This window comes from Mustela erminea, chromosome 3 (genome assembly GCF_009829155.1).
Source record: "Mustela erminea isolate mMusErm1 chromosome 3, mMusErm1.Pri, whole genome shotgun sequence".
Taxonomy (NCBI): domain Eukaryota; kingdom Metazoa; phylum Chordata; class Mammalia; order Carnivora; family Mustelidae; genus Mustela; species Mustela erminea.
In genome coordinates this window covers 128195947-128210975 of record NC_045616.1, presented here as the reverse complement: position 1 = coordinate 128210975, position 15029 = coordinate 128195947, and the positions used below count along the sequence as shown (strand labels likewise).

Genomic DNA, 15029 nt, shown 5'->3' with positions numbered 1-15029 from the left:
TATCCTCAACTCTGATTCTTCAAAGGGATGTTTTTTAATAATCTTCAAATGGCCCTGTGGCCCTGAGGTCCTTTTGATGTATTTTACGTGTAGATATTTTAAAGCAAGAACATTTCTTACCACCCTTTTTGGCCTACCCACTCTTGCCAGAAGCCTATTTTGAGGACCTTTTATGGAGAGGCACTAAGTGCTACATGGAGTTTTAAAATGCAAACCAGGAAATCTGTTGAAGCTATTAGCTATCTCCAGACTCTTGGCTACATCCTGAAAGCACTTTGGGCTTCAAGATCAATCAAATGAGATATCTAAATTCCCTTTCAGGATCTCAGAACTATGTCATTATAAGGCTATAAAAATGATTCTATCTTGGACTCGAGTAGAGATACATTAGTAATGATATAATCACAACTCTAAAACTTATAGAAAAATGATATTTTCGATTAAAAGAATAACACCAGTTTCAAAGATAACATCCATTATTTCTACACTGACAACATATTATTTGAGATAGTTTATTATGTGTGAAGAGTGACTATGTTTTATTAGGAGGAGGGGGCTTTATTTTTAATAAAACGTTTTGAAGTTTTTTTCTTTCTTTTCTTTTCAAGATTTTAAGTAATCTCTATACCCAGCATGGGTTGTGAACTCACAACCTCGAGATCAAGAGTCATAGGCTCCACTGACTGAGCCACCCAGGTTTTTTTTTTTTTTTTTTAAGATTTTTATTTATTTATTTGACATAGAGAGATCACAGTAGGCAGAGAGGCAGGCAGAGAGAGAGAGGAGGAAGCAGGCTCCCTGCCGAGCAGAGAGCCCAATGCGGGACTCGATCCCAGGACCCTGAGATCATGACCTGAGCCGAAGGCAGCGGCTTAACCCACTGAGCCACCCAGGCGCCCCCCACCCAGGTTTTTTTCTTCTACGTCATTGTGTGTCCCAGTTGTTTATTTCTACAATTCACATTATATTATGAAACACGGGAGACCAATGATACGAAAGCAATTTCAAAAGAGGACAGTCCAGGACAAACAGCCTCCACATTTAAAATCTGTTTGAGGACAACTGCTCCTTTGGAAAATGGTACTTAAATACATAAACTGATGACAGTTTCTCAACTCTCATTATGGCCTAATGTCTATGCTAAGGAAAGATTTCTCAGAAAGAGGTGAAATTCTTTTTGCTTCTTTTCAAAAGATCTCAGACAAAAAGCTTGAGTATAGAATAAGGAATACTTCCCCCAACCACCTGAGAACCTGCTGCTGACCTGATGACTCATCCCCCTCTAGAACATGACTGTGCATTCCCAGAAAGGACCTACCCCCACTCCACTTCATCCCCACACGGCCATCAGAGTTGGGAAATTGACACTGATGCATTACCATCTCATCCCGCACCTCATCGAGGTTTCATCAAAAGTCCCGTAGATGTATTCTTCAGCCAAAGCTTGTAGTTCAGAATTACATGCTGCCCTCAGCTGCTGTGTCCCCTCTATTCTCCGTCACTCTCTCTCAGCTTTAGCCATTCTTGACTCTTACAACCAGTAGAGCTCCAGTATGGTTACGTTGTAATGCAACTAGATTTGGAGTCGACCTTTGGCAAATACATCACAGAGGGGATGCTGTGCTCTCTCATTGCATCCTATCAGATGGCCCATTTCTCTTCCTCTCTTTGCTGATGGCTTTTACTTTGATCATTTGTTTACAGCAGTGTCTGCCAGGCTGCTCCACAATAAAGACGAATTTTTTTTTCTTTTTCTCTTTTTCCCTTTCTTTTTCTCTTTTCATGAATACTACTTTATGCATTTTGTGGGAACTTACTTTAAAACTATGTAGTATCTTGTGCCTCATCGAACTTTCAATTGATTCATTTAATTAATTTATATCGGTATAATATCTGTATTATTCAGTGGGCATTATTCAGTGGCTACTAATGGATACAAGTCCATTAATCTTATTATTTATGTTGATGCTCAATTTGTCCCACATCTGTCCAGTGGGAGCCCTCTGGCTCTTATATCCTTCTGACATGGCCCATCATTCTTTGAGCCCTTTACTGCTCTCTGGCACAAGAGGTTCTGGGCTTGTCTTACCCTTTCTCCTCCCTATTCATAAAATCAGCCATTTCTCCAAGAAGTCCTCATTCCACTAGTAAAGAATGGTATGTAGATCAAGATGTGACTCACTACTATTGCGAAATCATTTCTCCACTTCAGTGGGCAGAGTAATACCTACCTGTATATTCACACATACACACATATATATAAAGATATGTGATATATATGCATTATACATATATTTACACATATACACATTTATGTCTATGTATCTGTTATATAGATACAGAAATGAAAGATAGAGCATGACAGATCTGAAGTCATGAATTTATGCCAATGCCGTCAGATGCAATCCAACACCACAAGCTTCACTCTGGTTTTCCCCCTTTCTTTATTTCCTTCTTCTCTAGAGAAAAACCCAGATCCTATTACCCTTACTAGCTTTACTTACTTGCTCAGTCTCCCTGTATGCAACTAATCTCTCATTGCCACTGCCATTCTTAACTCCAAAGAAATGTCTTCCACACCACTCAGCTCCTACATCCTCCACTACTTGCCCTCTGCATGCTTAACCTACACCCCAGGATCAGGATCAGACACCACAATGTCAGGTTGCTTCTGCGCAGAAACCCCTGGCACTCTGCTCAGCTCTGAGGCCCATCTAGGACCTCTCTCTGCAGAAGGACCCACCTCCCTGTGCTCGGGCTCTAGGACTGTACATGGAGCCACTCCCCTACCTGGATGCCCTCCAGACTTGGCTCAGCCTCTAATTCCCTAACCTGGGACCCTCTGGCTTCCTCCAGCAAGGGAGGTTGCCGCCTAGCATTCCCCAGCCTAATGCGTATAGAACCCATTCCCATAAAAAAGAGACGGAGAGGGGGACAAAAAGTCAGAAAAAAAAAGAACAGGAAGAAGAAAAGGCAGTTGAACTAATTCTTAACAAATGTTTATATAATTTCCAATGTGATGATAATTTAAGGTCGCAATTTTGATGCATCAGATACAACTCCATTAAAGATAAGGTAAGATAAGGTTATAGTTAATCTGTTCCTTTAAACAATTTAAATCACTTGAAACTGCTAAAACACTGCTGAAGATTTCTATTAGACACAGACTAACACAATGTCAAGAGCATGTAGGTGCTTGAATAACATTTGTTCTCAAAATATTTATTGCTAGGCAGTTGCTGTGTACGTATTTATGTGGGTTGGGGAGTGTCTCTAGAAAGGAAGGTGGTTGATCAAGAGAGTATATAAGCAATGTCCTCCAGAAGCTAAATACGATCGTTTCAAATGACTCCCCTGCAGACACATTTTTCAAAAGATAAATGACCCCTTCCCTCAATTTTCTACTTAAAAGTAATAATAAAGATGTTTAAATAGCCCATTTTATCTAATATTTGCTTTTATAAAGCTACTTTACCTTTCTTATTTATTTGAAACAGCTTAAAAAGAATTAACGTGAGTCCCTGTGCCAAACTTTATTCTAGAACTCCAAGTATGTTAGCATGTCCTTCGGCTCCAGTCAAGCATTTAGATCCATACACCGTTCCCTGTCAGTGGTTCCAAACTTTCATAGACATACCCAGTTATCTCACAGAGACAACTGAGTATTGTGTTTAAGAAAACAGGCATTGGAGGAGGCGCCTGGCTGTCTCAGTCAGCAGAGCAAACAACCCTTTATCTCAGGGTCATGAGTTCAAGCCCCGTATTGCGTTCAGAGCTTACCTAAAAACATAAAAAACTAAAGAAAGAAAGAAAACAGGTGTTGGGAGTCAGACTGAACAATGCTAAGTTTCCTGCTCTACTACTTAAATAGTTATATACACTTGGGCAATCATTTAATCTCCCTAAATTCCAGTGTCCTCATCCGAAAGTCAGGGACAATAAAAACTAATTCATAGGGTTATACACTGCACTGTGCAATGCCTGGCACATAGTTGTTATATAGTAAATATGACTAATTATATCCATTTTTATTATTAAATTTTGACCCCAAGTCTTAGGTTTACAGAAAACCTATTTCTAAGTTAGTTCAATGCACGCAGATAAAAAATACCCAGTAAACTTCATAACAGCCATTAGCAAAGAGGAAACAGAATCTCACAGAGATCCATAGAGAGTCTATAAAATGAGATAAGGTTGCTTCACAACTTTTTTTATTTTATTTATTTCTTTCTCTTTTTTTTTTCTTCTCCACAATTTTTAATTCTGCCTTACAATAGATGCTAACTTAATACCTTTCATACGGCATATCATTCTACAATTTTAACTCAAGTGGAGCTAAAAGGTCAGACTGACACTATACACACACACTCACCATACCTACATACATCATCCCATTTATTTACAACTTTGTTAATTTATTCCACTTCCATTTGTTTCCTACTTTTTTGCCTTTAGAAGTCTGCTCTGAATGTCAGTTTGAACCTACCAACAGTATAAGTATTCACCCAATAGTGCACACTCTAGGCCATTATAACTTTATAGCATGGTATTTAACCTGCTTAGGATCACGTGATTAAAATCACAAGGGAACCTTCAAAATACCTCATGTCCAGGCTAAATCCCAGGCCAACTGAATCAAAAACTTTGAGGGCAGGATCCAGCTATCAGTTGTTAAAGCTCCCAGTTAATTCCAACATAGAGCTACGTGGAGAACCCCAGTTCTAGAACTGACCCAGAATGCAATGGTCCTCAAAGCTGCAACAGTCTTAAGTGAAAGAGGAGCGAATCTAGGAATAGCCCCAAGCGGAAAAGTCCTTGACCATTCTTTTGTAAGTCCCATGAATGAAAAAGAGGTATGTCCCCTTCTTTCCCCCTTCCTTCCTAGGGGACATACCTAGAGGTATGTCCCCTAGAAAGGGTGTCAAGGAAGTTTAGGAACTGAAGCAACCCAAAATGTTTTGAAAAGCTGTTAACAACTAGGCCTTTTAAAGGACAGTTGTAAAAATTGAATAATCTTATCCTTGATTATCTTACCATCTTTATTTTACAAAAAGTCTACATGCTGTAAATTCATAAAAGTGAATTCCTATTAAAGTTAGAAAATCTCGTGTAGAGTATCTTAGTTGTAGTTGCCGATAGGCACTCTTTGCTAACCTGATTGACAGTCGACTGTCCTAATTAGCTGCTAACACGTTGAAAATGTTAACACACACACACACACACACACACACACACAAACCTGCATTAGAAGGTAGGTTGGATGAAATACTTTCAACACAAGAAGTCATTATAAACAGGTGAAACTAAAATGGCAAACTTGGTGTTGGTTTTCGTTATGTTTTGCACATCCTCAAAGCCAACCCACCTGCCAGGCAGGGAGGTGATATTTAAACCTACTACCGATTCCTGCGAAGGGAGGTGGCCTCGGGGAACGTGGCTTTCAGAAGTCCTGCCGCTTCTGCAGAAACCCAGGCGCTACCTTGCTCCCGCCCGCACCCGCACACCCAGCCGCCCTCGTCCCGGGAACACCCAGACACTGCCCTACTACGAACGCCCCCGACTCGCGGGGCGCTCTTGCTTCCAGACTCCATCCCTGGCGCGGAGGCGCCCCGTCCGCTGCAGTCTCCTCGTCCGGCTTAGACAACCCAAGCCCGGACCACGGGAGGAGGCGGCCGCCGCTCGCCACCCGCAGTCGCCAGCATCCCCGCGCCGCTCCCCACCACCTCTGCCCCGGCGCCTCGGCCAAACCCTCAGCCTCACCGGCGCGCGCGGCCTCGCGCGTCCCTTCCTGCGCACCCTTCCCCGCACCCCGGCCCCGCAGCCTTCGCACCTGTAGTGTTGCCGTCCGCCCAGCTCCGGCGCTCGCCGGCGAGGAGGCACAGGAGGAGCAGCGGCAGCCGCAGCGCGGGCGGCAGCCCCCAGAGCCCCCGCAGGCCGGGCAGGGCGCGCATGGCGCCGGCAGGTCAGCCGCGGTCCTTGCGCACCGCCGTCGGTGGCCAAAGTTTGCGCACACTCGCCGGTCGCCCGGTGCCTGCGGCCGGTCCCGGGGGCGGGACACGCGACAAAAGGCAGAGTGGGAGGGGCCCGGCCGCCCAGCCCTCCTCCCCTGAGACGCTCTCACTGCGTCCGAAGCCGACCCCGGACTGCGCCCCGTCCCCCATCAATTATGCAGCTCGGCGGCCGCAGCGGGCGTGTCCGGATGTGCCGGAGCCACCTCCGCGCCGCATCCTCTCCCGCCTCCTCCCTCCCGGCTCCCGCAGGTCTGCGCGGGAGCTTGCTGAGGACGCGGCAGGTGATGTCTAGCTCGTCTCCTGCAGGACAGCTTGAAACTCCTAATGGGTGTGTAAGTACATATACAATCTACAGACTATCCTTTACAGTTAGTTCGTCTGAGGCGAGGTGCACTTATTTACTTTGATGGGACAAATGAGAGGATGGACAACACTTTTCTGCTCCCCCCGCACGCCCCCCCAACCCCGGACATCCCTGGGTTATTAAGAAGATTAATGCTTGCGCAGGTGGAAGGCGCTCTCCAGCTGCCCTGCCTCCTGGACGAGTCTTTCTCTCTCTCCCTACCAAACGCTCACACCTTCCCCACCAGTCTCTGAAGGCTTAGCCGGTTCTCCCTAGATTAAGGTTTCAGAGTCCCAAGGCCCCACAGTGTCTGTTTTTCTTTTCCTATTGTTTGCTTAGCCTAACAGCTTTTAAGGAGCCACCTAGAGGTCAAGAAACAAAAACTACCGAAAGTAGATACTGTGTAAACAGCGCAAGCCTGTTGACCTTCGTCAGACTGGAGCATTGTTTAAGATAATGCTATCTCCTAGGGGCTCCTCGGTGGCTCAGTGGGTTAAGCCTCTGCCTTGGGCTCAGGTCATGATCTCAGGTCCTGGGATCGAGCCCCGCATGGGGCTCCCTGCTCAGCGGGGAGTCTGCTTCCCTTCCTCTCTCTCTCCCTCTCTGCCTGCCTCTCTGCCTACTTGTGATCTCTGTCAAATAAATAAAATCTTAAAAAAAAAAAAAAAGCTATCTCCTACTCAGCAAGGCTGTAGCAAGGCTGTAGCAAGGCTGTAGCTTGGAATTTTCTATGCTCCCGACCAAATAAAACTAAAAACTATCAGAGAGGGGAGGAGAAATCTATATTCTAAACGTAAAAGAACAGTTAAGATCTGATGATTCTCCAGGTTGTTAAAAAACATTGAAAGATTTTTTTTTTTTAAAGATCTTTATTTATTTATTTGACGGAGATCACAAGTAGGCAGAGAGACAGGCAGAGAGAGAGGAGGAAGCAGGCTCCCCGCGGAGCAGAGAGCCCGATGTGGGGCTCGATCCCAGGACTCTGGGATCATGACCTGAGCTGAAAGCAGAGGCTTTAACCCACTGAGCCACCCAGGCGCCCCGAAAGATTTTTTTTTAAAGCAGTTCTCATAAGTCTTGTTCCCTCTTCCTTTGTTTTAGAATGCCAGGCTTGATATTCATAAATTCATTACATATCAGTGTCAAAAAAAAAATAGATTGAGGGGCGCCGGAGTGGCTCATCTTGTTAAGCAGCTGCCTTCTGCTCAGATCGTGATCAGGCGGTCCTGCGATAGAGCCCTGCATCAGGTTCTCTGCTTAGCAAGGGAGTCCACTTCTCCCTCTCCCTCTCTCCCCTCCCCTCCACCCCCGTTTGTCCTCTTGCTCTTCCCCTCTCTTTTAAATAAATAAAATCTTAAAAAGAAAATAAAAAGATTGAAAGATCATGTCAGACACAAACTTTGAAAACTGAAGTGCTAAACAAGAGCTATGCTTGCTTCACAGAGGAATGGTTCATTTTTAATTGGTAGGTATCACTAAAATATGCCTGTTTCTAGTTTAATATTATACAGGGAAAATTTGAGAGGCATATAGATTATTTAAATTGGTGTTAAGAGAATATGAGTGATAAAGTCCATTAAGCATAGTAATACCTAATTAATATTAAATATCTGCCAAATGTCAGGCACTGGGTTCAGAAGAGGTTGCACACACCGCAAGAAGTATGCACATGCGCACACACGCACACACACACACATCTACAGAACTATTAATCTATGAACTACAAATCTCAGGAAAACCTCTTCTCAGTGAGCAAATTATGGTTATGATGATTAACCCTTTCTGAACAAAACCTTATAAGAAACCCTGTAGGACTAACATTTTCCATCATGACTCTCTTAGGACCTTGACCAGACTTGCTAAACTCATATTGCCTGATGGTTGCTAAATCACACCCCTGTCTTTCTGTCCTGCATCCTGTCTCAGGATTGACTACAATCATTTGTCTAGACCTTTGGAGTTTTAACCGTGAGCTCTTCTCCAAACAAGCTGAACATTGACTGACCTTCCCCAGTTGGTCCGATTAGCTCAAATTCACTTTACTTCAAATGAGTTGATCTCATTCAAAGAAAGATCATCTTCTCAGTTGAACCAATGTGTTCATGAATTAGGGAAAAGTGACTTGCCCAAGCTAAGACTAATTCTACAGTCACTTTTGTTGTTACAGCGAAATAAATTGAGAAAGAAATATAATGCTTGGTTTGCTAAGCATTTTGGACATCTTTTCCCCATTGTTAACTGCTTTATTTTTAGAGAGTTAATGTTTTTATTCTTATCCCAACTTCACTTCATTTTTTTCAAATGTTCTATATTCTTTAAAACCAGCTTATATGATACCTTCCTTGTATGGCTTTTTCTGACCTTTCTAATCCAAATCAACCGTTCTTTGCATGATGAGTTAAATATGGCCACAAATACATTGACACTATCCTCATCATGAGGGGGTAAAAGGGTCCTGTGGTTCCTTTCTTCAAGCTGGGTGGTCTCCCTGACCTCCCTGACCTATCGAATATTGCAACAGTAACATTGTGAGAGTTTCCTGAACCAAGCCACAAGAGCATCCACTTACTTCCTCCCTGTTCTTACAAGACAGCTGCCAGGAAAGAAGTATGACTGAGTTGAGAGCAACATGCTGTGAGAAGCCCAAACCACACAGAGACAACAATGAGATGATACCTAGAGAGGCCAAAGGGCAGCAAGGTGCTAGATCTGTGTGTCTCAGAGCCTCAGGCAAGGCCAGCCCCCAGCTGAGTACCACACAGTGATCCCAGTTGATACTTCTTGATACTTTTTGAAGGAGAAATGCCCAGCTGAGCCCTGCCTAAACTCCTGGCCCACACAATTGGGAGATAACACTGTTGTTTTAAACCACTAAATTTTAGGGTAACTTGTGTCACCACACTAAATGATCCAAACACTGTCCTCTGAACGCATACTGTCCCTACAGTTAATCTGACAACTAATAATTTATAGTCTTGTGACTTGATCTTCATTATTGGCTTCAAGTTACATTTAAATATTTTATTAGTATTCAGCTCATTATATAATTATATCTTCTTTCCCAATTCCATTACAACTCTTTTCAGTACTTCAAAATAGTTCCACAAGTCTTTGTATTACCTGCACTATCTTAAAATAAATAGTACTCCTTGTGTGCTCTCTTTTTTACTTATTAGAGAATCAGTTAAGAAATAAATTTTTTCTTTTTTCCCCCTAAAACTTGTGTTTGTGGAATAATGCTAAAAAATTCTTATTTTTATTTTCTTTTAGGATATAAGCTGTTGTTGAGTGAAAAATGTGTGACAGGGTACTAGAAAGGTGTGAAAATGAGAAGGGGAATGTGGATGTGGGTTACCTCTTATGGAAGGCAATATTTAATTTTTTTAAATTATTATTGAAGAAAACATTACATCAAACAGTAATAGGTGAAAAGACATGTTTTACTATATCAATGCCAACAAGTCAAAATGTCTATCTTTGTCATCTGACAGTTGACAAACAGCATGAATTTACAGTTTAACTTATATTTGTTTTATTGTAAGTTGGGGTGAGCTTTTTTAAGATGTGAAAACATCATGTCCAAATGTTGTTGCAAACAACAAAATCCAGTCTGGCTAGTTTCAGCAGAAAAATAAGCACTTAAAGTTTATTAGGTACTACTTGGGATTGTTGAAAAAAACGGACTCCAGGATAAACTTCCAGAAGCACCAGGATTCATGCAGTAGACTCACCAAATATCGATACCACGGATGTGTCCGCCATCAAACAGGAGATGCTGGGGACTCCACACTCTACTGCTTCTACCCCTGAGGCCACTGCAGGGCAGCAACTGGCCCATGCAATGCCCACTGCTACCTTCACCAGCCAAATGGGAGTGCTGCTGCGCTCCTCTGCTCGTCTTGGAATCAGTATCCCTCCCCTAGGAGTGCCCAAGGCCAGAGTGCATGCCAACTGCTAGCTTCAAGACAGGCTCAGTGTTTGAGCTCTGACCTCAATGGAAGAAGGGAGGATTCCTAACATGAAAATCTCCCCAAATATAGAAATGTTTTCAAAATAGAACAAGATGCCCTGAATATCCACTCCAGTCCTCCGCACTAGGACAGGCAACATTGCTTCATACTTATTCTTTGAAACAAAAGCAGACGCTCCCCAACTTAATACATGAGGTACTCACTTCAAATGTGGACACCCCATTCAACCCAGAAAGAAGCCTGTCTCATTAGAAGGGGACGCTGGATCCCTGACTTGTACAGATGTCTGGTCCAAGGTTCTGGGACGGGAACTAGTAGTATATTCATTTCACATATGTTTTTGTAAAATGTGCTAAAGTAAACACCTTAACTGGAATTATTAAATATTTATTAAATAATATTATTTATTAATAACAATATTAGATATTTATTAAAATAATTATTAAATAATATTTATTAAATGATAAAAATAATATTAAATAATATGACCATGTATTTCTACTCCAGCTGCTCTTGCAATTCGCTTTCCCACATGTCAGATGGCATCCTCTGAATGTTTTGGGGATCCTGCTAAGAGGAAGTTGAGTTAAGAACACATTTCATAGGGATTTATTATAATATAGTTTTGCATTTTGTAGTCCCTTTGGTATAAGCAGTAAGTTATTGCTGGTCACCCAATCAGAAGTGGCTTAAAAAACATTACAGAACTTTTGCTGTGTAACCCAACCAGCCCTATGACTGAATCGGCTCTCTGGGCATCCCAACTTAAAGGTGAAGAATCAGAGACCAGATCCCGATACACTCTGTATGGTCACTTGGCACCAGAAGTAAGTCGGTAGAGAGGGAGAAGGATCCCATTGCCAGATCAAAGGTGTAATGGACTGAATTATATCCCCCGTACCCACCCAATTCATATATTGAAGCTCTAACCCTCAGTAGCTTAGATTGTAACTGTGTTTGGAGATAAACCTGTAAAGAGGTAATTAAGATTAAATGAAGTCATATGGGTAGGCATGGGATCTAATGGACCCAATCCAGTATTGCACCCTTATAAGAAAAAGAGGGCACCTGGGTCTTTCAATTGGTTAAGTATCCAACACTTGAACTCAGCTCAGGTTTTGATCTCAAGGTCATGAGTTTAATCCCCATGTTGGAATCCACCCTGGGCATGGACCTTATGCTAAAAAAAAAAAAAAAAAAAAAGGAAAGACACCATAGTCAGGACACACATACACACACAAAAAAAGGTTGTGTGAGGACATGAGGACATAAACTGATGGCAGCCATGTGCAGGCCAAGGAAAGAGGCCTCAGGAGAATCCAAACCTACTTCCATAATTTGTCACTATCTACTTAGTTTTTGGTAATAACTTTTCCTAGTATGCTTTTTGTCTTGTGACTTTATCACCAAAAATTATTTGTTATGTAGTCAAACTAACCAGTATTTTAAAAAAATGGTCCATGTTTTTGTCATACCTAGAAAAGCCTTCATTGTTTAAAGAAAAAAATAAAGTCATCCTAAGTTTTCTTCCATTCTTTTTTGCGTTCTCTTTTTTATGTTTGCAATTCATGTTAATATGTTAATCTTTAAAAATGTAAATTTACTATGTAAATTTATGGTAATAATTATGACTTATCTTCCTGTCATCTTCAGCCATCTTTTATTTTAGAATTTTATGTCATGTTTGATTTTTGGCAATAAACTAACCAGTCATTTAAATAAATTGTTCATGGGCGCCTGGGTGGCTCAGTGGGTTAAAGCCTCTGCCTTCGGCTCAGGTCATGATCCCAGGGTCCTAGGATCGAGCCCCACGTCAAGTTCTGTGCTCAGCAGGGAGCCTGCTTCCTCCTCCTCTCTCTCTCTGCCTGCCTCTCTGCCTACTTGAGATCTCTGTCTGTCAAATAAATAAATAAAATCTTTGAAAAATTAAATAAATAAATAAATAAATACTTCATTTATTATTTGTTTAATTTTGCTGACTATTTCTCATATTTCAAGTTATGTCAGAGAAGTGACGATGTTTAGTTAAGATTATGGGGAGGAGTGGCTAACCAAACATGTGAATAAGAAGGGATATTAAATAATCTGTATATGTCCAATTATCTGAATATTTGCCTGATGAAAGTAAAGATTTCATGCTGGACTGTATCTTAAGAGCTGCAGCTCATGTTCACATTTTGGAGTTGAAGGAATTTATAGAAGGCAAAATCAAGATGTCAAAACACTGATCCCTAAAATTTTCCCTCAACATTTCCAATGTTGGGGGGGCAGATGGTGAGAGAGAACATTTTTCATTATAAACGACTAAAGTTTCAATTTATATCCGAATATTTGACTTTATGTATGGAGTTTTATCTCAGAATAGAACTAGCATATTATTTCCCATAACGTTTTAATTGTTTTGTTATTTTTTTAAAAAATTAAAATTAAGTTAGATAAAACTAATTCATCTCTATGACTAGGTATTTGGCCATTTGTGGTGATCTTGTTTTTTCTTTTCTTTTTTTTTTTTTTTTTTTAAAGATTTTATTTGTTTATTTGACAGACAGAGATCACAAGTAGGCAGAGAGGCAGGCAGAGAGAAAGAGAGGGAAGCAGGCTCCCCAAGCAGAGAGCCCGATGTGGGACTCGATCTCAGGACCCTGAGATCATAACCTGAGCCGAAGGCAGCGGCTTAACCCACTGAGCCACCCAGGCACCCCGATCTTGTTTTTTCTTAAACTGTTGCAGAGAAGGCGTACTCTATTTTAGGATCAGCAGCATGTTAGGTGTTCTATAAATGTCTTTTTGAAGATGGGTGAAATAGATAAGCAGTAACTCTGGGTTTGGCTTCTGATACAAAGTAGCTTTATATGCATTCTGGAAGATTAATGGTTGCTCAGGAGAGTTAATAAATACAGGTTTTTGTTTGTTAAGGAACTTTTGACCAAAAGGGAAAGGCAGAAGATTTAGTTCTTCTCAGTGTAGAAAATTTAACAAAAATGGGTGCCTGGGTGGCTCAGTGGGTTAAGCCTCTACATTCGGCTCAGGTCGTGATCTCAGGGTCTTGGGATTGAGCCCTGCATCCACCTCTCTGCTCTGTGGGGAGCCTGCTTCCCCCTCTCTCTCTGTGTCTCTGCCTACTTGTGATCTCTGTCTCTGTCAAATAAATAAATAAAATATTTTTTTAAAAAGGAAAATTCACAAAAATGGAGATAGTATATGAAAAAGAGAAACCTCTGTGTGTGGATGAGACAGGCTTGTTGATTTATACTGGTTAAAAGAATATTTATTTGAAGGCAGTGGTTTTGAGTCACAGCACTACCATTTCATCTTTTTATGAATTTAGAAATAGTCACCACTCCAAAGTTCGGTTTCCTTTCCTATAAAACAAGGAAATAGTACATAACTGCCAATGTTGTAAAGAAAAAATGTTTTGGCACTATTGCAAACTATAAAACAAAATATGTGGATGTTTGTTGTAATGATTTTGTTGTTATTACCACTATTGTTATAGATTGCACAATAGTGGTACTTTTTTTTTCTTGAGGTAATTTTGTGCAAAAGGCATCCAATTTGGAGCTGTGCCTTGTGCACTGGAGCTTGGAATAAACGCTACCAAGTCTGTAAGGAACAGATTTTATTGGCAAAACGTATAATGGATGTGATCACCAGAAAGAAAGGCAGAAGTTGGCCAATACCTCCCCTTATATCCCACAATACCATGAAGAGTCAGGCTAACACCAGAGTATTCTACTGGACATACAATGCAAGTTTAACATTCAGGGGAAGGACCCTATCCCACTGTGCATAAAGAGGAGCCACTTTGATAGATTTTGTAGCCAAGACATTCAGAAATGGTGGAGAAATATCAGCTTCCAACACACTGTGACCTTGGTGCCCATGCAAAGCTAGATTTAGGCACAGTTACTTTTGGAGGGAGGGGAAGGAAGGGTAAAAAGCAGTGTTAGAATAAGGAGAATTGTGTGAAGTTTAATTTAGAAACAGATCCCTGAACCCCCCCCTGAATTGTATGTTGTTGGGCAAAGGCCCTTTTCCCACCCTCAGAGAAAATGGAAGAGAGGAAAACTAAGGGTCTTTAGTCTTGGATCTGCAGACTTGAAGGTGTGAGTACTCAGGACTGGACACCTAATTTGTGGGGTTCAGAGCAAAACTAAAATGCATACCCGTTGTTCAAAAATTACTAATGTTACGATGACTCCATAGAGAATTAAACCATGTATCCAGCCCTGATTAGGATAGGACTCAGTGTGACTGTACAAGTTTGTTCTGTCTCTGTAGAGCTGCTGCATGGGTACTTCACTGAAAATAGGAAGATCAGTGTCCTCAAACACACTGAATGCTGGATGCTAAAAACCTTTTTTTCTCTTTCCTTTTTTTTTTTTTTAATTTAACTATATCTGACACACAATGTTACATTAGTTTCAGGTGTGCAACATGTTGATTTCACAACTCTATGTATTATGTTATATTTACAACGAGAGCTACCATCAGTCACCATAAGACGATTATATAACACATTGACTATATTCCTTATGCTGTAACTTTAATTTCCATGACTTATTCAATCCATAACTGGAAGCCTGTATCTTTTTACTAATTGACTATTACCTTTACTCTCCAGATAGGAGATTAAAAGAAGACTTTCAGGTGTATGTGACCAGCCAAAGGGTCCCCAAAATATTTAAGATGATCTTCAAATGA

At 41.3% G+C, this 15029-nt stretch overlaps 1 protein-coding gene across 2 annotated transcripts in view; it reads right to left on the bottom strand.

The window, feature by feature from the left end:
* Positions 1-6191, bottom strand: part of EMB (embigin) — a 46345-nt gene extending 40154 nt beyond the window's left edge. The window contains exon 1 of one of the 2 annotated variants that reach the window (XM_032337444.1): positions 5831-6191. In XM_032337444.1, the coding sequence (XP_032193335.1) occupies positions 5831-5951 (121 nt within the window). In that variant the 5' untranslated portion in view covers positions 5952-6191. The remainder of the gene's footprint in view (positions 1-5830) is intronic. The other variant, XM_032337443.1, reaches the window with a different exon arrangement.
* Between the last annotated feature and the right edge of the window lie 8838 nt (positions 6192-15029).